General features: G+C 40.2%; 2 protein-coding genes across 8 annotated transcripts in view; both read right to left on the bottom strand.

Annotated features, from left to right (window-relative positions):
- The window catches only part of ahdc1 (AT hook, DNA binding motif, containing 1), a 58,452-nt gene extending 48,014 nt beyond the window's left edge, over window positions 1-10,438 (bottom strand). The window contains exons 1-3 of one of the 4 annotated variants that reach the window (XM_061897088.1): window positions 4,915-10,438; window positions 4,422-4,618; window positions 4,227-4,349 (exon numbers count right to left, since the gene is read on the bottom strand). The gene's annotated coding sequence lies outside the window, so the exon portion shown is untranslated. Of the gene's footprint in view, window positions 1-4,226; window positions 4,350-4,421; window positions 4,892-4,914 lie in introns of those variants that run through there. The other 3 variants (XM_061897087.1, XM_061897090.1, XM_061897091.1) reach the window with 3 other exon arrangements.
- A 3,244-nt stretch (window positions 10,439-13,682) lies between these two features.
- Window positions 13,683-24,778, bottom strand: part of yrk (Yes-related kinase) — a 47,380-nt gene continuing 36,284 nt past the window's right edge. For all 4 annotated transcript variants that reach the window (XM_061897096.1, XM_061897095.1, XM_061897093.1 and 1 more), the window contains 4 exons: window positions 20,013-20,089; window positions 19,785-19,938; window positions 19,530-19,661; window positions 13,683-14,567 (listed from right to left, as the gene is read on the bottom strand). In XM_061897096.1, coding sequence (XP_061753080.1) covers window positions 14,359-14,567; window positions 19,530-19,661; window positions 19,785-19,938; window positions 20,013-20,089 — 572 coding nt within the window. In that variant the 3' untranslated portion in view covers window positions 13,683-14,358. The remainder of the gene's footprint in view (window positions 14,568-19,529; window positions 19,662-19,784; window positions 19,939-20,012; window positions 20,090-24,778) is intronic.

The raw sequence follows: 24,778 nt of genomic DNA on the forward strand, positions 1-24,778 counted from the left end.
AAATGTGACAGGCCATATCATATAGTCTCCCGCCACCTCATTTAAATGTGGCACGCCAATTGATTTACTGTCTCCCACGACTTCATTCAAATGTGGCCCGCCACTTCATTTACTGTAAATGTGACACGCCACTTGATTTACAATGGCCTGCCACTTCATTTAGTGTGACCAGGCACTTCACTTAGTGTCGCCCGCCACATCATTTCCCCTGGCCAGACACTTCATTTAAATGTGACCCACCACGTCATTTAAATGTGACACGCTACTTCATTTAGTGTGGCCAGGCACTTCAATTAGTGTGGCCCGCCACTTTATTTTGTGTGGCCAGCCACCTCATTTAAATGTGATACTCCACTTCATTTACTGTCTCCTGCCACGTCATTTATGTAACCCGACACTTCATTCAAAAGTGGCCGGCCACATCATTTAGTGTGGCCAACCAATTCATTTAAATGTGACCCACCACGTCATTTAAATGTGACACGCCACTTTATTTACAATGGACCGCCACATCGTTTAGTGTGGCCAGGCACTTCAACAATGTGGCCCGCCACTTCATTTAAATGGGACCCACCACGTCCTTTAAATGTGACACGCCACTTCATTTACAAAGGCCCGCCACTTCAGTTAGTGTGGCCAGGCACTTCAATGATGTGGCCCACCACTTCATTTCGTGTGGCCGCCACTTCATTTAAATGTGACCCACCACGTCATTTAAATGTGACACGCCACTTTATTTACACTGGCCCGCCACTTCGTTTAGCGTGGCCAGGCACTTCAATTAGTGTGGCCCACCACTTCATTTTGCATGGGCAGCCACTTCATTTAAATGTGACCCACTACATCATTTAAATGTGATACTCCACTTCATTTACTGTCTCCCGCCACTTCATTTAAGTAACCCGACACTTCATTCAAATGTGATCCGCCACTTCATTTAGTGTGGTCAGGCACTTCAATTAGTGTGGTCCACCACTTCATTTCGCGTGGCCAGCCACATCATTTAGATGTGACACGCCACTTCATTTACTAGAGCCCGCCACTTCATTTAGAGTGGCCAGGCACTTCAAGGCCACATCATTTAAATATGACACGCCACTTCATTTACAATGGCCCGCCCCTTCATTTAGTGTGGTCCACCACTTAACTTAGCGTGGCCAGCCACTTCATTTCGGGACCCGCCACTTCAGTTTCTGTGTACCGCTACTTCATATACTGTGGCCCGCCACTTCATTAAAATGCGATACGCCACTTCATTCAAACGTGGCCCGCCACTTCATTTAAATGTGACCCCCCACATCATTTAAACGTGACCTGCCACATAATTTACAGTGGCCCGCTCCTCATATATTGTGTCCTGCCACTTAATTTACTGTTGCCCACTAAATCATTTAAAAATGGCCCGCTAGATCATTTAGTGTGGCCAGCCACTTCAGTTTCTGTGTCCTGCTACTTCATATACAGGGTCCCGCCACTTCATTTTTACATGGCCCGCTACTTCATTTTAAATGTGACTCGCCACTTAATTTACTCTGGCCCGACATTTTATTTACTGTGGCTCGCTAACTCATTTACTGCGGCCTGCCAATTCATTAAAATGTGACCTGCCACATCATTTTCTCTGGCTTGCCATTTTATTTACCGTGGCAAGTCACTTCATTTACTGTGGCCCGCCACATCTATTAAACTTTGACAAAGTCTGACCACGCAACAAAATATTACAGCCTGCTTTTGGTTATGAACATACTTCCAAACTGCTTGTCAACTTGACTTACACTTTCAAAGTAAGTTATCATCAATCTGTTGGCGAAAATAAAATCAAATTGCTTCTGCAAATTGTGTAACAAGGCTTTTACGCGGTTATATTTACATATCTTCACTGTTACGAGTGAATGCATATCAAATAGGAAGAGGCAACATCACACAGCAAACAACACACAATCACACACACCAATACAATGAAAGAATAACGATAAGCAAATCAATGATTGACGTGACCAGCTTGCAATAATACAATACCCTGTTTTTGGACAAGGAGACCACAGCCATGGAAGCACATTCACTCTCTTTATTAACCAGAGGGAACGCAATCCAGTGAAAAGATTCAACAGAGCCAACAATCACGCCCGAGGTAATGCTACCCTGTCTGTCTCTCCCCCTGATGTCACATATCATCTAGCAACAGGTACAGCCTTTTAAAAAGCACACTCACACACTCTGCTTTCATGAAACATCCTTTAACTGTGTACGTCACATATTTTATTTTTTATTTATTTTAAAAGTATCGCCATAATCCTTTTTGCAGGTAAATAAGTACAAGGGGGGAAAAGATTAATCAATATATTGATTTATATTCCTTAGATTCAACAACATCGACCTGTGCTTGGCAAGTTGGCCTTCCGGAATACAGGTGTGAATTCAACATCTTTATTAAAGTAAATCGATCGATTTTAAACATTGAATTTAAGAACGTCAGACTCTATACAAAGTTGAACACTTTTATTTATAAGGACTTTAAACGTTATTCAAGTGTGTCTGCCCGTCTGTGACGTCACCGCCATCTGTCAGCAAAACAAAAATGGCGGCACACCATGATGGCCCAGAAAGGTCACAACAAATGCAAACGTTAATTACAACCCAACAACTTTCAGTCACAGCACCATTGTAAAAGCCAAAACACAATAATATAAAGTCGCAACACAACTGGAAGCCGCTAAGGACGCGACGGGCCGACTTTGTGAACATAGCATATTAGTATAATTGGAAAAAGTAAAAAAGTAATTTATGTCTGAAAAAGTGGTCACAATTCATTTACTTTTCCAACTTTACCTCTCAGGAAGTCGGCGAGTCGCCGTTTTTTTGTCCTACAGTTGTGTTGTGGCTTTATGTTGTCATGCTGTGGCTTTCACATTTGTTGAAGTTTTTACAATCTTGCTAACGCTGAAAGTTGTTGTGTTGTGGCGTTTGCACTTGTGACTTTTCTCTGCTACCATAGCAGTTTATTACAAAGAGAGCAGCGGCAGGTCAAACCACCGCTCATTTAACTGGAACAGATTTGATTGCACTTCATTTTAGATTTATTTTGTATTTGTATTATTTTTATGTAAAAAACAAAACAGTAAAAGTAGCAGGTATATCTACTGTTCATTCATTGGTCGCACTTAATTTTTTTATAATAATATTGCACTATTTTATGTTGAAAAACAGCAAAAGTAGCAGGTAAATCGACTGTTAAAATGTTGGTTACTGTACTCTTATTGAAAATGGCTGGAATATTGAAAATGTGAGATTTTCCTCATGTTAAATGAAGCTAAAGTGTTGGTTCCACTTTATTCAAATACGATGTGAATGCATCAACTGTTGTTTACTTGCTTGTTTGCATCCATCATCCTTCCCTTACGAGAAATAACAGCAACATAGGAAACTTCAACTGGAATATCCACTATTTATTTCACACTCAAACTGCTTGTTTGAGTCGGATGGTATCTGCTCTAAAAAACAATATTGTCCTTGAATTGTATCGGCAACCACAAATTCTAAATCTTATCATTGTGAAAGAAAACACTTTAATTATGTTATTTAAAGAGCAATTCCTTTGGCAAATCAATTACTTTTGGGGGGGAAAGTAATGAGTAATTATAATCACTTTTTAACAGTACATTTTTTTTAACTCTGCCTGGGAACAATCTTCAATTTTTTTTAAAGCGGGTCTGCATGAAGTTTGGAGCATCTTGCGAGGGAGTTTTCAGCGGGGTCGCGGCATCCCGAGCGCGACTCTGTCGTTTGAAAAAAACAAAAACAAAACAACAACAAAAAACGAGCAAGTAAACTCCCGATCGATGAATATTCTTGTCGGGTCTTCGCATCGAGGGGGCGTCTGGCCGCAGCGACCTCACGCCGATAAGATGAGAGGGAGGTGATTGGCTGATAGATTGGCAAGCGCTATCTTCGTGACACTGCAACACACACACACACACACATGCTGTGGCAGCAACCCACACGCCTGGAAACTGCAGCAAAGCTCAAACAACAAAAGACACACACACACAGCTTGGAGACATTGTGTTAGGTGTGCTGACACTGCCAATGAGGACAGGAGCAACAACAACGGCGCTACAAGGCCGTTGCCATGACAACTAGCCTTGTTCACACAGGTAGCATGAAGCACAATGGGCTAAGCTGTTATATGTTCACATTCTCTCCGGCACACACACACACACACTTACGATTGACTAGACAGCAGCCGCATGCCAAACTGAGGCTGTTTCCTTTTCATTCCAGCATTGAGCGAATTATCCATCACGTCCAAGTGGATGTGCCAATAAGAGATCTCACTCTTCCACTCGCAGCTGAGGGTGAGACACAGAGTGTGAGACACACGCACATAGACAGACAGACAGAGCATCAGTCTGCATACTAACGGGAGCTGCAGCATAGCCCGTGCACGTCTCAGAGGGGCCCTTAAATAACAAACTGTCACTGGCCAGACACTGACATTGACTCCCTCCTCTCCCCGAACCGCAGGAGATACCGTCGCCCGCCATCCAAAGCGCCTCTCTCCCGACTCGGCGGCGGCCCTGTTGCCTCTGCAAGATGTGCTGCCCTTGTGTTGGAACAGCTGGGGGAGGGCGGTAAAAAAAACTCCTGGGTGGTGATGATGAGAGGATGATGAGGATGATGACGACTGTCTGGAAGCATGGATGTGCTTGGCCAAGAAGTTCCAAACTAAAGTAAGAGCACCAGGCAGGACCATATGGCGTGCGTGTCAGCAGAAAAAGCCCACATGACTCGGCAGCACAGGAATGCATGGTCGAACCCCCCCCACAGCCCTCCAGCAGGTTAATGCAAAACACTCAGAATGCACCGCAGTCCGGTATAATGTGTTTAAAACATGCAGAGGTGGTTGATACTCACCGAATTGTGGGGGCGGTCAGCGGCGGAGCACCGCTCCTCTCCGGGCAAGGGTCGAGGAGGCGCCGTTGCCTGGACTGCCGCAGCCGGGAGCGCGCGGCATTTCGCGGGTCAGCCGGATCCCCCGTCACTCTCCTCCGCTCCGGGGGTGGACGACAACAAAAGCGGGGAAGCGGCGGAGGAATGTGGGGGAAACGCTCGCCTGAGAGGGTCTTCCGCTCGGGAGAGGCGCTGACAAGTTCCGCGGGAGATGACAACAAGCGAGGGGTTACCCCCGCGGCAAGTGCAAGGCTTTGCCGGGGAGAGTGGACCGAGCGCCCGCACGCCTTCTGCAGCTGCCGCTTGTCTGGAGCGTTGCCGTCTGCGCCGTGCCTGTTGTCACGCGCTCTCTCGGCACCCGTAGCTACACAGCTGCGCGTTTGTCCTGAAGGATTGTGGGAGTTGTAGTTCTTAAAGCTAACGACAAACGTGCTGTTGTTTTAACGCCAAAAATCTAGTTTTAAACATTTTAAAAGTTTTAAAACACACTTAGACTGATGTAATATTTAGGTGAGGCCGGCACACAAATCACAATATGAATGTTTTCTTCCGTACAGGCTGTTTATAGACTTAATGGGGGCACAGTTAAGAGCTAGCTAGCTGGCAAGTTAGCCACAGGTCGTTTCGAAACAAGATAAATAGATACGTGATAAATAGATAAAAATATAAATAGAAAAATAAATAAGCAAGTGAATGAATGGATAATTATTGAACCCAAAGCTACAACTTCATTCACTTTTTAGTACTTATCGCACGTCCGCCCGGTTTAGTTTATCCTTCCCGCTTATTCTCAAGTCTCGCGATGTTGGCACAAAGTGCGACGCTCGCAGCAGGTCACGTGACCAGAAGTGTTCGTCCCCTCCAAACAAAACCAAATAAAAACTAACATTTTCATTTATATTGAAAAAAAAAACCTCCATATTCACAAATCCAGAGTGATTTTAAAGCCAACATGTGTTGTATTCTAAATAAATTAAAAAAAAAAAAATTCTCTTGAGGGTTCTCTTTAAAATGGGCCATATGCAATAATGGGGCCAGAAATGGTACAGCAAATACCATACCATACCAACTTTATTTATAAAGCCCTTTAAAAACAACCACAGTTGAAGAACAAAGGGCTCTATACCACAAAGAAATAAAGGCAAAGGACAGACTAAAAAAATAACATTTAAAACAGAAGTAAAAAACACATTGAAATAGCAAATACAAATTAACCTAGGAACAATTTGTTAGATAAAAAGCAGTTGAAAATGTAAAAACAGTTAAAAAAAAAAGTTAAAAACAGTTTAAAGTCTCATGCTGGGTTAAAAGCCAGTGAAGAAAAGGGGGTTTTAAGAAGAGGCCTGTCTCACATGTGGAGAGGGAGATCGTTCCAGAGTTTGGGACCCGCAAAAAAGAAGGCTCTGTCCCCTCTGAGCTTGCGCTTTGATTTGTGGACCTCCAGGATCGGCTGATCAGCTGACCCGACGGACCAGGTGGGGGGCATAGAGGTGGCGCAGCTCAGAGAGGTAAGGTGGGGCAAGACCATGTAAGGATTTAAAACAGAGTAAGATCATTTTAAAAAGGACTCTAAAGGATACAGGCAGCCAGTGGACGGAGGCTAAAACAGGAGTAATGTGCTCTCTTTTTCTTGAGTTTGTTAAAAGTCGGGCAGCTGCATTTTGGGCCAGCTGCAGACGTGAGCGATACCAAATCCAGCTCGATTTCAAACTTCTACTGCCTCTTACTAGGGGTTGAGGTGTTAGGACCATAATAAAATATAAGTTCATTTAACACACACACGCACACGCACACGGTGTGGCGAAATTATTCTCTGCACTTGACCCATCATCCTTGATCACTGCCGCGCCCAGGAATCATTTTTGTTGATTTAACCCCCAATTCCAACCCTTGATGCGGAGTGTAATTGCCGAATAGACACATCGTTTTGTCACTAACCAGCAAAATTTTACACAGAAATTAGGCCATTTTCAGGAAGAAGTGACATCATGCAACAAACAAACTTGAAAAGTTTAACAGATTACTCCATCCATCCATCCATCCATCTTCTACCGCTTATTCCCTTTCGGGGTCGCGGGGGGCGCTGGCGCCTATCTCAGCTACAATCGGGCGGAAGGCGGGGTACACCCTGGACAAGTCGCCACCTCATCCCAGGGCCAACACAGATAGACAACATTCACACTCACATTCACACACTAGGGCCAATTTAGTGTTGCCAATCAACCTATCCCCAGGTGCATGTCTTTACTCATCATTCACAATTGAAATTAAAAAGTGGCTTCAGAGTAATCAAAGCTGCTCACACGGTCACTAAGGTGGCCACTATGTCCGACACATCAACTTTAATGTGTATTATATTAATCCACGAGAGCATTTTTATTGTAAATTGTGAGGTGTGTCTGTTAAAATCATGGTTGTTTTTACAAATGATGACGGATGTGAACACGAGCATGTATGTAAATGAGGTGTGGTTGTATTGTATATTAAGTATGTGTCCATGAAATTGCATTTTAAGACTTTTCTTAATTTGAGTACATGCTATAGCATGATTTTTGTATCCCTTTAATTTAGGTAGCCAGGGACTGCAGATGGAAATGAGCTATTTAGCTATAATCTGGTACAGGACATATTTGTCTTTCAGCTTACAGTTTCTGTGCATTGTCCCTTCAAAGAAAGAGTGAACTATGCTGGACTGACCATACATCCTCTTTACCCTGGACATATCCTCTTTTGAGGGGCTGTCTGGGCTGTCCGGGGGGAGTTTCTTAAATGCCTCAAATGTCCGGCCTTTTGAGTTAGGGTTGCGTGCAGTTTCAATGTACTTTCTGGGTTAAGAAGGGGTTAAAAACAAAACTAATTGTGAAGGTGGGCGCAGCAGCAGCATTCGTGAGGGAGGGGCAAAAACAGAGAGGGACAGAAAGTTATGATAAACGCGCATGCGTCGCCAGGCTCTGCTTTTTATCGATGGATTTATCAAGATTTTATTTCAGGGGTGTCAAAAGTGTGCCCCAGAGGCCATTTGCGGCCCACGGCACATTCTAAAAATACGATTAAAATAAACAAAAACATAACAAAAGTGAAATAAAAAAGCCTAAAAGGTGAAATGTAATTTAGAAAAAGTTGCAATGTTGACTAATAAAACAGCTGTTTTTTTTTTCTTTCAAACTGTCATTGCTGAAAACATAATGAATCAAAATCAATATTTTTAATAATTATTGACCAATCCAAGGTTATGACTACTTCACATCAAATATTCCACTTTGATAAATATTTTTGGTGGATGATTTTGCATATTTTGTGTGTTTGCCTTTATTTTTCAGTGGAAAAAGTTTGGGCACCCCTGCTGTAGGAGGACAAACATGACACAAACCTCCTTAATTGCTACAAAGCACACTGTTTATATTAAACATGCTTCACTGATTCGAGTATTTGGCGAGCGCCGTTTTGTCCTACTAATTTTGGCGGTCCTTGAACTCACCGTAGTTTGTTTACATGTATAACTTTGTCCGACTTTCTAAGACGTGTTGTATGCCACTTTTTCTGTCTCATTTTGTCCACCAAACTTTTAACGTTGTGCGAGAATGCACAAAGGAGAGTTTTGTTGATGTTATTGACTTGTGTGGAGTGATAATCAGACTTATTTGGTCACTGCAAGCTAATCGATGCTAACATGCTATTTAGGCTAGCTGTATGTACATATTGCATCATTATGCCTCATTTGTAGCTATATTTGAGCTCATTTAGTTCCCTTTAAGTCCTCATAATTCAATTTATATCTCATGACACTATCTGTATGTAATATGGCTTTTATTTTTTTGCGGCTCCAGACGGATTTGTTTTTGTATTTTTGGTCCAATATGGCTCTTTCAACATTTTGGCATGCCGATCCCTGAACTATACCAAGTATTTTTTACGGTTGGAATCTGCACTTTTGCATGATATATTAGTTACTATGATCAGCTAACTAGTTATTATGGTCATCTACGTCACAGCAGGGATTTTTTTTAGTAAGTAGTAACTAGGTAAATGTTATTTATAAAGTGATTTCCACAGATACGATCAGGGGCAACGTCATAAAAAGGATACAAAGTGGATTAAAAATGATAATTAAAAGGTGCATTATTTCAAAGCTTTACTAAAAAGAGAAGTTTTGAAATGAAAATTTCAACAGAGTCAAGATCACAGAGGGACTGGTGCAAGCCTGGAATGCCAGGTCTCCACGGGTTTTAAAACGAGTTTTCGGGATCTTTAGAAGACCCTTTGTTGTCAATATTCAGTGTTTTATCGTTCGTAGATAATATTGTAAATGCCACATTCTGAGTGTCTCATTCAGTTTTTAGGCATTCAATCAGACATTTTTGTGAGGTTGTGTATCAGTGTTCCTAAAAATCAGATATACCGGCCCCAGGACACATTTTTTTCTCTAATTTCGGCCCCCGAGTCAAAATAATTGCCCAGGCCTGCCATGGACTGTATTGGACAATATAGTTGACATACCAAATGTCCATTCCCATTTATTACAAGTAATAAGAAAAAGTAAATGCCTGACTTACCTATCAAGGAGGAAATGAGCAAGGTTGGCATCAGATGGAAAAAAATCTTCTCCGCCTTCAATGGTCTCCGTCTTTCAAAGGCATGCCTGATACAATTCCTGGTTTTGTTCCTGGCTTTGTCATGGATAGGTTGAGAATGGTAACGAGGCCTTTTAGATTGACAAAGGTCTGACATGTCTAGTAACTTCACCAGTGGCAGGGACGAGACGAAGATGGCAGTGTGTAACTGGGCAACCTGGATGTGACACACTCGCGGACTTTCTTATTGTTTAAACAGCGGAGGGTGGGGCATTGGAATGAAAATAATATTTCAGGGTTGTACATACAATTTTTAAAATGATCATTTCCTGGCTGAACCACTGTTATCAGTTATAAAGGTATTGGGAAATAACACGATTTATTAATGACTTTTGACATATCAGGGCCATTTAATGTTGACTTGACATGACAGAATTACGTATGGCTCCTTTAAAATTGGAAACATGTCTATGATAATGTTTGACTTTTTTGAGGTTTTGGCTACATGATATGGTAAAATGTTGTTTACACTATATTGAATATTTTAGATGTATTACATCCATCCATTTTTTTACCTATACATATATATATATTTTTTCTACATATACATACAGTATATATACATATATACATAGATATTCATACATGTCTTCTGTGAGAGGCTATATTTGCCCATCCGTTTAGTATCATCGAAAGTGCAGTATTTACAGTTTGATTGGCGACGGCGAGGAGAAGTTTTCACCGCCAGGCTCCGCCCACTATGATAAGGTACAAATAAGTACTGAGTAAACACACACTAATATAAATAGTCTATTTTACAGCATTATTCACATGTGAATAACATAAATACAGTCTATTATACAGCATTATTCACATGTGAATAATGCTTTTGAATTTCAAGTTCCGGACTCCCAAAAAAGTCCTTCATACCAACAGGCATCGGACTGTATAATGCATATGTTCCTTCTTAACTGTACTTAAATGTAGAATAGACTGTATTTATATCATTTACATGTGAAGAATGGTGTATAATAGACTGTATATATATTATTCACATGTGAACAATGCTGTATAATAGACTATATTATTCACATGTGAATAATATAAATACAGTCTATTATACAGCATTATTCACATGTGAATGATGCTGTATAATAGACTGTATTTACATCATTCACATGTGAATAATGTAAATACAGTCTATTATACAGCATTATTCACATGTGAATAATACAAATAAAATCTATTATACAGCATTATTCACATGTGAATAATATAAATACAGTCTATTATACAGCATTATTCACACGTGAATAAAATAAATAGTCTATTATACGGCATTATTCACGTGAATAATATAAATACAGTCTATTTTACAGCATTATTCACATGTGAATAATATAAATACAATTATACAGCATTATTCACATGTGAATAATGTAAATAGTCAAATTATACAGCATTATTCACATGTGAATAACAGTCTATTATACAGCATTATTCAAATGTGAATAATATAAATACAGTCTATTATACAGCATTATTCACATGTGAATAAAATAAATACAGTCTATTATACAGCATTATTCACATGAATAATGTAAATAGTCTATTATACAGCATTATTCACATGTGAATAGTATAAATACAGTCTATTATACAGCATTATTCAAATGTGAATAATATAAATAAAGTCCATTATACAGCATTATTCACATGTGAATAATATAAATAAAGTCTATTTATTATACAGCATTATTCACATGTGAATAATATAAAGTCTATTACACAGCATCATTCACATGTGAATAAATACAGTCTATTATACAGCATTATTCACATGTGAATAATGTAAATACAGTATATTACACAGCATTATTCACATGTGAATAATATAGTCTATTATACAGCATCATTTACATGTGAACAATGCTGTATAATAGACTGTATATATATTATTCACATGTGAATAATATAAATAGTCTATTATACAGCATTATTCACATGTGAATAATATATATACAGTCTATTATACAGCATTGTTCACATGTAAATGATATAAATACAGTTTATTCTACATTTAAGTACAGTTAAGAAGGAACATATGCATTATACAGTCTGATGCCTGTTGGTATGAAGGGACTTTTTTGGGAGTCCGGAACTTGAAATTCAAAACTTGGCTCTCTGGCACCCCCTTTAAAATTGTAAAAATGGGCCCCTTGCTCTAACTTTGCTTATCGTCCAAAAAATGGCATGTGGCGTCTACAAAAGTCCAAAGAAGCCATATTTGAAAAGAAACATCTTGGTTTCCGTCCGCCATATTTCGGCCCAAAACCGGGATCGCACTTGAACAAACGCCACCTTCGGACTTCGACCGGATGAGTGGCGATCAAAATGACGGATACTGGACAGACGGGCGATGACAAATTAGGGAGGAATCTCGCCTACGCCAGAAGATGTGGGCGTGGCACGGCGGCGAACTTTGACCTGATGGCTCGCCACAAAACGTTCGACAACTATAACTCAGCTCCACAAACTCGGATCTTATCAGAATTGGTGGAAATGAAGATGATGACACTCTGACGCTCCGGATTTGTCAGTACTATACGTACCCATTCATAGTGGGCGGAGCCTGGAGGTGCATTTTTCCCATCATGCCTTGCAATGGATTTAAATGGGTGTAATTCTGAGTGAGCAGGTTGTGTTTTGTGTGACCATGTCTGTTGACTTTTTCTGTTGGTTGGCTTTTTTTAATTATTCTTTTACACCATGACTAGGGAAGGTTGTTTGTATTGGGTCTTTTAAGTAAATCATTTTCAGTATAATTAAAGGTCATTGACTGAGGTTACTCACAACTTTATGGCTAAAAAAAGCATTAGGAAGCTCTACTAAGTACCAAGAAGCTGTACTTAGTAAGTACTAAGCACTAAGAAGCTGTATTTAGTAAGTACTAAGCACGAAGACGTTGTACTAAGTACTTAGCACTAAGACGCTGTAATAAGTAAATAATAAGCACTAAGAAGCGCTACTAAGTACTAGGAAGCTGTACTAAGTACTAAGACGCTGTACTAAGTAAATATGAAGCACTAAGACACTGTACTAAGTACTAAGACACTTTACTAAGTAGATACTAGGAAGTGTTTTTTTACACCATGACTAAGGAAGGTTGTTTATATTGGGTCATATAAGGTAATCCTGTGATACATTTCAATTTTACCATAAATAAAGGTCATTGACTTGGGTTACTCACGTCAACTTGATGGTTCCAAAAAAGTACTAAGAAGCTGTAGTAAGTAAGTACTAAGCACTAAGAAGCTGTACTAAGTAAGTCCTAAGAGGCTGTATTAAGTAAGTACTAAGCACAAAGACGTTGTACTAAGTACTTAGCACTCAGAACCTGTACTAAGTAAGTCCTAAGAGGCTGTATTAAGTAAGTCCTAAGCACGAACACGTTGTAATAAGTACTATCACTAAGTCGATGTACTAAGTAAATAATAAGCACTGAGAAGCGCTACTAAGTACTAAGAAGCTGTACTAAGTACAAAGCACTAAGGCACTACTAATACTAAAACCTATTACTGTACTATTACTAAGCACCAACATGCTGTTCTAAGTTTGCACTAAGACGCTGCACTAAGTAAATACTAAGCACTAAGACGTTGTACTAAGCACCAAGACGCTGTATTAAGCAAATAATAAGCACTAAGACACTGTACTAAGCACTAAGACGCTTTACTAAGTAAATACAAGGAAGTGTTTTTTTACACCATGACTAGGGTAGGTTATTTGTGTTGGGTCATATATGTGAATACAATGATACATTCCATATTGAAGGGTTGCTCACAATGTCAACTTGATGGTAACAAAAGTCCTTATGTAACTCATGACGTTGGGGGCCCCACCCGGATTTTAGGTCGGGTCCGATCACCACTGGACGTTGACATCAACATCGCCCTCTTGTGGCGGAATACTATAGCAGTCATAACTTCCTTCCACATGCTCCGATCTCCCTGAAATTTTTGGAGGTGTGTCGGGGCGCTGGGACGCCCGATTTGACACTTTGATTTTTTTGTGCAGCTCCTACAAATAGTTAGAATATTTGGTTCCTACTTCAAGCGCGACCCAGGAAGGTATTGTCAGCTGAAAACAACAAACAAAAAAAACTGTCAGATGTTTATTACAGTAAGAATAATCTCAGCATTAAAAAAAAGGGGATCGATCTTGTAAGAAAACAATAAAATTTCCCTTTTTTTTTTTTGTAATGCGTGAACTTTGCAACCGGCCTCCCAATGAATGAATAAATGGCGACTTTGCTACAGAAGTCAATAAAGGGAACACGTTAAATAAAAAGTAAAACAAACCTTCAAGAGACTGGCTCATACAAAATGGCCGAGACATTTCTCACCGACCTCTCTAAAATATATATATTTCTCTTTAAATGTGTGGAAAAGAAAAGGGTTTTTTTGTTGTTTTTTTTTAACACGGCAGGAGTTTGGACCCGCCCGAGCCGACGGTGAACCTGTTGCATCGCCGCGTGAATCCGCTGACAAAAGAGAGTGAAAGGGTACGAGCGCAACATCGAGGGCGGCTGAGGAAGAAAGAGGATAATGTGGCAACTGGCCCGCCCCTCCTCCCAAACCATCTACATCTTTCTTTCAGTTCCTTGTTGTCATGGTTACGGAGGAAAGCAACATCACTGCAGGGCCCCCCCCCCCGATCAGCAGAGGTTCTTCATCAAGGCGGATCCGTCCCAAAAGAATCGGCGGCGACTGGAAGCGATTAGGGCGACAATGTACAATAGGAGGCGGGCGGTCGTGTGTGTGTGTGTGTGTGTGTGTCACAGGTTCTCGCCGGGCTGGTACTGCGGCTCGGTGGCGGTGAAGTAGTCCTCCAGGAAGGACTGCAGGTACTCGAAGGTGTGCCTCTCGTCGGCCTCCCGCCGCCAGCACTGCAGCATGAGTTCGTGGAGCGAGGCGGGGCAGCCCGGGGCGCAGGCCATCCGGTAGCCGCGCTCCACCTGCTCCAACACCTCGCGGTTGTTCATGCCTTGGAGGGACGGGGGTAAGGGTTGGGGTGGGGGGGGGCACAGGTGTCGCATACAGATGAGGATGAGCACATCATTAGGTGCGCCCCTGCTACTTTCATCCCATACTTGCCAACCCTCCCGGATTTTCAGGGGGACTCCCCAAATTTAGCGCCTCTCCCGAAAATCTCTCGAAATTCAGGCGGAGCTGGAGGCCACGCCCCCTCCAGCTCCATGCGGACCTGAGTGAGGACAGCCTGCTTTCACGTCCGCTTTCCCACAATACAAACAGCGAGCCTGCCCAATGACGTTATAACTGTAGAAGGATGGAGGGCGAGTTCTTGGTTTCTAAAGTGGGTTTATTGTTAGGCAGTCTCATTAACGTCCTCCCAGCGCGGTAACAACACACAACAACAGCAGTCACGTTTTCGTCTACCATAAAGCAGATCGTCTGCCGTAAACAGCAATGTTGTGACACTCTTAAACAGGACAATACTGCCATCTACTGTACATGCATATGGTTAGAAAAATAGTGACAGACAATAGAACAAGGATGGACAATTCTACCCTTAACTCAACTTTTATACATATATACATCAATCAATCAATCAATGTTTATTATATAGCCCTAAATCACAAATGTCTCAAAGGACAGTACAAACCATTACGACTACGACATCCTCGGAAGAACCCACATACATATAATAAAATAAATATATATATATATATATATATATATATATATATATATATATATATACATATAAGAAATACTTGACTCTTAACCACGCCCTGCCCCCGACCACGCCCTCCGCCCCCTGAAATCGGAGGTCTCAAGGTTGGCAAGTATGTTTCATCCTTTCCAAAATAAGAGCGCCACTTCAAATAATACTACCACTATTGAGTCATATATGCTTATAAGATTATTTTCACATGAATTCAATCATCCTTTTTTTTTTTTTAATAATAAGCACTAAGACGCTGCACTAAGTAAATATTAAGCACTAAGAAACTGTACTAAGTACTAAGACGCTTTACTGAGTACTAAGAATCAAGACGCTGTATTAAGTAAATACTAAGCACTAAGACACTGTACTAAGTACTAAGACACTTTACTAAGTAAATACTAGAAATAGGGTTTTTTTACACCATGACTAGAGAAGGTTGTTTGTATTGGATCATATAAGTGAATCCTGTGATACATTTCAATTTCAGCATTTTTAAAGGTCATTGACTTGGGATACACCCAATGTCAACTTGGTGGTTACAAAAAAGCACGAGGAAGCTGTACTAAGTAAGTACTAAGCACTAAGAAGCTCTACTAAGTAAGTCCTAAGTACTAAGAGGCTGCATTAAGTAAGTACTAAGCACAAAAACGTTGTACTAAGTACTTAGCACTAAGTTTCTGTACTAAGTAAATAAGCCCTAAGAAGCGCTACTAAGTACTAAGAAGCTGTACTAAGTACTAAGACGCTCTACTAAGTACAAGGCACAAAGACACTACTAATACTATGCACTAAGACACTGTACTAATACAAAGCACTAAAATGCTGTACTAAGTTAGCACTAAGACGCTGCACTAAGTAAATATTAAGCACTAATAAACTGTACTAAGTACTAAGACGCTTTACTGAGTACTAAGAATCAAGACACTGTATTAAGTAAATACTAAGCACTAAGACACTGTACTAAGTACTAAGTTTTTTTCACACGATGACTAGAGAAGGTTGTTTGTATTGGGTCATATAAGTGAATCCTGTGATACATTTCAATTTCAGCATAATTAAAGGTCATTGACTTGGGATACTCCCAATGTCATCTTGGTGGTTACAAAAAAGCACTAGGAAGCTGTACTAAGTATCAAGAAGCTGTACTAAGTAAGTACTAAGCACAAAGAAGCTGTACTAAGTAAGTCCTAAGCACAAAGACGTTGTACTAAGTACTTAGCACTAGGACACTGTACTAAGTAAAAAATAAGCCCTAAGAAGCGCTACTAAGTACTAAGAAGCTGCACTAAGTACTAATACGCTGTATTAAGGACAAAGCACTAAGACACTACTAATACTAAGCACTAAGACACCGTACTAATACTAAACACTAAGATGCTGAACTAAAAAAATACTAAGAACTAAGACAAAGTACTAAGAAGCTGTACTAAGTAAATGCTAAGATACCATACTAAGTACTAAGCACTTAGACACAGTTCTAAGTACTAAGCACTAAGAAGCTGTACTAAGTAAGCACCAAGAAACCGACTAAGAAAGAACTTAAAAGCTGTACTAAGTAAATACTAAGAAGCTGTACTAAGTACTAATAAGCTGTATTAAATAAATATTAAGACTCTGTACTAAGTCAATAGTCAGAACAAAGACGCTGTCCTAAGTAAATACTAAGACACTGTACCAAGTAAATACTAAGACGCTGTACTAAGTAAATACTAGGAACTAAGACACTGTACTAATAAGTAAGTACTAAGAAGCTGTACTAAGTAAATGCTAAGATACTATACTAAGTACTATGCACTTAGACACTGTACTAAGTACTAAGCACTAAGAGGCTGTACTATGTAAGCATCAAGACACTGTACTAAGAAAGAACTTAAAAGCTGTACTAAGTAAATACTAAGAAGCTGTACTAAGTACTAATAAGCTGTACTTAATAAATATTAAGACGCTGTACTAAGTAAATATAAGAACAAAGACACAGTACTAAGTAAATACTAAGACACTGTACTAAGACGCTGTACTAAGTAAATACTAATAACTAAGACACTGTACTAATTAAGTACTAAGAAGTTGTACTAAGTAAATACTAAGATACTGTACCAAGAACTTAGAAGCTGTACTAAGTATGTACTAAGATGCTGTACTAAGTACTAAGATGCTGTACTAAATAAATATTAAGACGCTGTACTAAGTACTAAGACACTGTACTAATAAGTACTAAGACGCTGTACTAAGTAAATACTAAGACGCTGTGCTAAATAAATACTAAGAACTAAGACACTGTACTAATAAGTAAGTACTAAGAAGCTGCACTAAGTAAATACTAAGATACTGTACTAAGTACTAAGACACTGTACTAAGTAACCACTAAGACACTGTACCAAGTAAGAACTTAGAAGCTGTACAGAGTATGTACTAAGATGCTGTACTAAGTAAGTACTAAGATGCTGTACTAAGTAAGTACTAAGAAGCTGTGCTAAGTAAATACTAAGAAGCTGTACTAAGTACTAATAAGCTGTACTAAATAAATATTAAGACGCTGTACTGAGTACTAAGACACTGTACTAATAAGTACTAAGACGCTGTACTAAGTAAATATAAGAACAAAGACACTGTACTAAGTAAATATTAAGACACTGTTCTAAGTAAATACTAAGACGCTGTACTAAGTAAATACTAATAACTAAGACACTGTACTAATAAGTAAGTACTAAGAAGCTGTACTAAGTAAATACTAAGATACTGTACTAAGTACTAAGACACTGTACTAAGTAAGAACTTAGAAGCTGTACCAAGTAAGAACTTAGAAACTGTACTAAGTATGTACTAAGATGCTGTACTAAGCACTAAGAATCTGTACTAAGTAAATACTAAGATACTGTACTAAGCACTAAGACACTGTATTAAGTAAGCACTAAGACACTGAACCAAGTAAGAGCTTAGAAGCTGTACTAAGTATGTACTAAGATGCTGTACAAAGGACTAAGACACTGTACTAAGTATTAAGCACTAAGAAGCTGTATTAGGTAAGCACTATAACACTGTACCAAGTAAGAACTTAGAAGCTGTACTAAGTATGTACTAAGACGCTGTACTAAGACACTGTACTACGTAAGTATTAAGCACAAGAAGCTGTATTAGGTAAGCACTAAGACACTGTACCAAGTAAGAACTTAGAAGCTGTATCAAGTAAGAACTTAGAAGCTGTACTAAGTATGTACTAAGATGCTGTACTAAGCACTAAGAATCTGTACTAAGTAAATACTAAGATACTGTACTAAGCACTAAGACACTGTATTAAGTAAGAACTTAGAAGCTGTACCAAGTAAGAACTTAGAAGCTGTACTAAGTATGTACTAAGATGCTGTACTAAGCACTAAGAATCTGTACTAAGTAAATACTAAGATACTGTACTAAGCACTAAGACACTGTATTAAGTAAGCACTAAGACACTGTACCAAGTAAGAGCTTAGAAGCTGTACTAAGTATGTACTAAGATGCTGTACTAAGGACAAAGACACTGTACTAAGTATTAAGCACTAAGAAGCTGTATTAGGTAAGCACTAAGACACTGTACCAAGTAAGAGCTTAGAAGCTGTACTAAGTATGTACTAAGATGCTGTACTAAGGACTAAGGCGCTGTACTAAGTATTAAGCACTAAGAAGCTGTATTAGGTAAGCACTAAGACACTGTACCAAGTAAGAACTTAGAAGCTGTACTAAGTATGTACTAAGACGCTGTACTAAGTACTAAGACACTGTACTACGTAAGTATTAAGCACTAAGAAGCTGTATTAGGTAAGCACTAAGACACTGTACTACGTAGGTATTAACCACTAAAAGCTGTATTAGGTAAGCACTAAGACACTGTACCAAGTAAGAACTTAGAAGCTGTACCAAGTAAGAACTTAGAAGCTGTACTAAGTATGTACTAAGATGCTGTACTAAGCACTAAGAATCTGTACTAAGTAAATACTAAGATACTGTACTAAGCACTAAGACACTGTATTAAGTAAGCACTAAGACACTACCAATTAAGAGCTTAGAAGCTGTACTAAGTATGTACTAAGATGCTGTACTAAGGACTAAGACACTGTACTAAGTATTAAGCACTAAGAAGCTGTATTAGGTAAGCACTAAGACACTGTACCAAGAAAGAACTTAGAAACTGTACTAAGTACGTACTAAGATGCTGTACTAAGTGTGTACTAAGTGTGTACTAAGATGCCGTACCAAGCTTGAAGTACTAAGACTGTGTACCTGGGTATGGCACGCGGCCCTTGGTGATGAGTTCAGTGAGCAGGATGCCAAAGCTCCACACGTCAGACTTGATGGTGAAGCGTCCGTACAGAGCCGCCTCAGGAGCCGTCCACTTGATGGGGAACTTGGCCCCTGAAACCATGGCAACGCCCCCAAGTTGCATCATCGCTTCATGAGGACGTCTGGTGTGCAACAATATGGGCAGACACACACACACACACTCACACACACACACACACACACACACCCTGTCACCTTGTCTGGCCGTGTACTCGTTGTCCTCGATGAGACGTGCCAGGCCGAAGTCGGCGATCTTGCACACCAGGTTGTCCCCCACCAGGATGTTGGCGGCGCGCAGGTCGCGGTGGATGTAGTTCATCCTCTCGATGTACGCCATGCCGGCCGCGATCTGCACGCAGGGGGCGGAGCCATGTAAGGCCCAGGCGTGTGTTATGGATAACAACAACATTACTGCTTGTTCACCTGTGCCGCCATGTCCACCAGCTGGGGCAGCTTCAGGTTCTGGCCCTCGCCGTCTTTGAGGAAGTCCAGCAGACTACCTGGGGAGGAGTCAGAAAGTCAGAGAACACTCATGCAAACTGGTGGAAGTCCCGGGATTGAACGTTGAACCCTGCGGAGAAGCACGACAACATTGAAATTCCTGATCATCAATAGGTGGCACCCTGTTGCTAGGCAGAGTTCTCGGAAGTCAGAAACATCAAAAGTGTATTTATGCTACCTCTTTTTTTACATGTCCTCCCTCTCTTCTTTCATGTCTAGTTAGGATGGGTATCGAACCCGGTACCTTTTTTTTTTGGGACACCCGATTCCTGCCGGTACTACCGGTAACCGGTTTACATCAGATCCAACGGTGCCATGTCACAATAAAAACAATACTAGCCGGCTATTCGCACTTTGGCGATCATTGCAGCAGCATAAAAAAATAAAAAAAAATAAAAAAATGCACTAGCTTGATGCTAACATACATTGGCTTTGCTATTGACATGCCACTGATTAGCATTAGCGATTTTACACGGCAATTTCGCCACCTCCAAATTTGTTAACGAAAACTACAACTAAGATCCACGTAAAACTCCAACACTTGGTGCGTAATAAGTACAACAATTACAGTATTAACACTTTTTAGGGCGCAACAAAAGACTCCATTCAGCAAAAACTGAACTGACAAGCCAACACTTATAAAACAACGGTCATCTTCTTCTTTTTGGAATTGCCACTGTAACTTTAAGTACGGCTCCACTTTACCAAAAAATGTCTTAGCTCGATGCTAACATCCAATGTCTTTGCCATTGACAAGCTACTAATTAGCATTAGCGATTTTACACGGCAATTTCAACACCTCCAAATGTGTTAACGAAAACTACAACTAAGATCTGCGTGAAAATCCAACACCTGGTGCGTAATAAGCACAACACTTACAGTACTAACACTTTTTAGGGCGCAACAAAAGACTCCATTCAGCAAAAACTGACCAGACTGGTGAGTTCTGACCTCCCTCTCTTCGTTCATATCTAGTTAGGATGGGTGCCAAATACGGGACCTTTTTTGGGTGGGGATCCGATTCCTGTCGGTACTACCGGGAACCGGTTCCCGTCAAATCCAACGGTGCCATGTTACAACACTAAACATTATGAGGCAGCTATTTGCACTTTGGCGATCATTTCAGCAGCATTAAATTTGTATATTCTTTTAAATGCGCTAGCTTGATGCTAAAAGACATTGGCTTTGCTATTGACATGCTACAGATTAGCATTAGCGCTTTTACAAGGCAATTTCAACATTCATTTGACATCTTGGTTTTGCAAATCATTGTATTCTCTTTTTATTTACCATTTACACAAGGTGACAGCTTCACTGCTTTTGGGGTTTGTGTAAAGCAGGGGTGTCCAACGTGCGGCCCGGGGCCATTTGAGGCCCACAGCTAATTGTTTACTGGCCCGCCACACATTCTGGAAATGCTATTGCAATCATTAAAAGAAAAAAACATTAAAAAAAAGTGGAATGAGGTGAAAAATCGAACTAGAAAAAGTTGCAATGTTGACACAAAGCTGCAAATACAGGCTGTTTATTTTCTTTTGTCTATCTTTATTTTTCTTTTTTTGCCATTACTCAAAAAAACAAATAAAAATTCAATGTTATAATGAATTATTGACCTATTAAAGGCTCCAATTATTTCAAATATTTCACTTTAAAATGTTTTATGTGGAAAATAGTGCATACCGTATTTCCTTGAACTGCAGCAGGACATATGTATGCGCCTGCCTAGAATTACTGCCGGGTCAAACTCGATTCCCAAAATAATTAGCGCATGCTTAGTATTACCGCCGGGTCAAACTCGTGACGTCACGAGTGACACTTCCCCTGTCATCATTTTCAAAATGGAGGAGGCTGATTTCAATACCGGTAATTTGAAATCGCATAAAGGGAAGAAGATTAAGTAGGATTTAAGGTCCAAGCTTACATCACACTGAAATTTTTACTGCAGGCCTTTGTTAAGTGAGAAGAGGTTTTAAAATAATTAGCGCATGCTTACTTTTACCGCATGCTTTTGGTAAGCGCGGGAGTGAGAAGAGGTTTTAAATTAATTAGCGCCCAGGCGGCAATTCAAGGAAATACGGTACATTGTGTGGTTGCCATATAAAAATATCAACATTTTCTTTGACAAAAGAGCATAAAACAAACAAAATAATTAGCGCATGCTTACTTTTACCGAATGCCTTTGGTAAGCGCGGGAGTGAGAAGAGGTTTTAAATTATAGCTACCAACCGGTATAGCTCGGTTGGTAGAGTGGCCGTGCCAGCAACTTGAGGGTTGCAGGTTTGATTCCCGCTTCCGCCATCCTAGTCACTGCCGTTGTGTCCTTGGGCAAGACACTTTACCCACGTGCTCCCAGTGCCACCCACACTGGTTTAAATGTAACTTAGATATTGGGTTTCACTATGTAAAGCGCTTTGAGTCAGTAGAGAAAAGCGCTATATAAATATAATTCACTTCACTTCACTAATTAGCGCCCAGGCGGCAATTCAAGGAAATACGGTACATTGTGTGGTTGCCAGATAAAAATATCAACATTTTCTTTGACAAAAGAGCATAAAACAAACAAAATAAGAGTTCAAACGTAAAATCGACAGATATATATCTGAAGTTGATCTCGTAACTTAGGTGTTGAAAGTTAAAAAAAACTAATACAAATTTATCACTTTATGAGATGGGCACCTTTTGGATCCAAAATACATTTAATGGAATTTTATTTATCTTTCCACTGTGATTACTCAAAAATATTGATGAATTACAAATAATGGTGTCCTGCATTGTTGATCATTTTAAGGCTCTAATTACCTCACATGAAACATTGCTTTCAGAAGGTTTTGGGCAGCAGGGGAAATACTGCATATTTCAGTTTTATTATAAAAAACAAAAGTTGTCTTTGACAGAAAAGGCATAAAACCTTTTTTTTTAATTTTTTTAAAACTTAATAGGAACCTGAAGTTGATCAACTGTAGAGATTTATGTTCACTTAAAGGCCTACTGAAAGCCACTACTAGCGACCACGCAGTCTGATAGTTTATATATCAATGATGAAATATTAACATTGCAACACATGCCAATACGGCCGCTTTAGTTTACTAAATTGCAATTTTAAATTTCCCGAGAAGTATCCTTGTTGAAAATGTCGCGGAATGATGACGCGTGCGGTTGTAGCGGACATTTTCTTCCAGTACAGATCTCAGCTATAAGTCGTCAGCTTTAATCGCATAATTACACGGTATTTTGGACATCTGTGTTGCTGAATCTTTTGCAATTTGTTCAATTAATAATGAAGACGTCAAAGAAGAATGCTGTTTGCGGAAAGCGGTGTATTGCAGCTGCCTTTAGCAACACAAACACAGCCGGTGTTTCCTTGTTTACATTCCCGAAGGTGAAGCTTTACTATGGAACAAGCTATATTTCTAACAAAGACAAATCATTGTTCCTCTAGATTTTCCAGAACAAAAATTTTAAAAGAAATTCAAAAGACTTTGAAATAAGATTTAAATTTGGCGTGGCGCAGTGGAGGAGTGGCTGTGCGCAACCCGAGGATCCCTGGTTCAATCCCCACCTAGTACGAACCTCGTCACGTCCGTTGTGTCCTGAGCAAGACACTTCACCCTTGCTCCTGATGGGTGCTGGTTAGCGCCTTGCATGGCAGCTCCATCCATCAGTGTGTGAATGTGTAAATGTGGAAGTAGTGTCAAAGCGCTTTGAGTACCTTGAAGGTGTAAAGCGCTATACAAGTACAACCCATTCATCATTTATCATAACAGAGCGGTCAAGCGAACATGGTTCTCTACCACATGTCAACCGGCAGGTTTCGGTGAGAAAATAGTGGTAATACGTCGGCTCTTACCCGAGACATGAGCGGAGCTTGTGTCATTCCTCCTGCAGCTGTCAAAGAGCTCTTGCCTCCTCCGTGGCTTCCCTCGGAGACACTGGCAGTCACCACACCCGTGGCCACACCCCTCCGACTTTCAGGTACGACTATATAATCTCACTAAAACACTAGTTACACAATAAGCAGATAAGGGATTTTCCAGAATTATCCTAGTAAATGTGTCTAATAAAATAATAATAAATAAATGGGTTGTACTTGTATAGCGCTTTTCTACCTTCAAGGTACTCAAAGCGCTTAGACACTACTTCCACATTTACCCATTCACACACACACATTCACACACTGATGGAGGGAGCTGCCATGCAAGGCGCCAACCAGCACCCATCAGGAGCAAGGGTGAAGTGTCTTGCTCAGGACACAACGGACGTGGCGAGGTTGGTACTAGGTGGGATTTTAACCAGGGACCCTCAGGTTGCGCACGGCCACTCTTCCACTGCGCCACGCCGTCCCTAATAACATCTGAATCGCTCCCACTGCCCTCTCCCCTTTATTTTTTTTTTTTTTTTTTTTTCTAGTCCTTCACTCATTATCCTCATCCACAAATCTTTCATCCTCGCTCAAATTAATTGGGAAATCGTTTCTCGTTCCGAATCGCTCTCGCTGCTGGTGGCCATGATTGTAAACAATGTGAGGATGTGAGGAGCCCTACAACCCGTGATGTCACGCGCACATCATCTGCTACTTACGGTACAGGTAAGACTTTTTTATTAGCGTCCAAAAGTTGCGAACTTTATCGTGGATGTTCTGTTCTTTACTAAATCCTTTCAGCAAAAATATGGCAATATCGCAAAATGAT

This window comes from Nerophis ophidion, linkage group LG04 (assembly GCF_033978795.1).
Source record: "Nerophis ophidion isolate RoL-2023_Sa linkage group LG04, RoL_Noph_v1.0, whole genome shotgun sequence".
Lineage (NCBI taxonomy): Eukaryota > Metazoa > Chordata > Actinopteri > Syngnathiformes > Syngnathidae > Nerophis > Nerophis ophidion.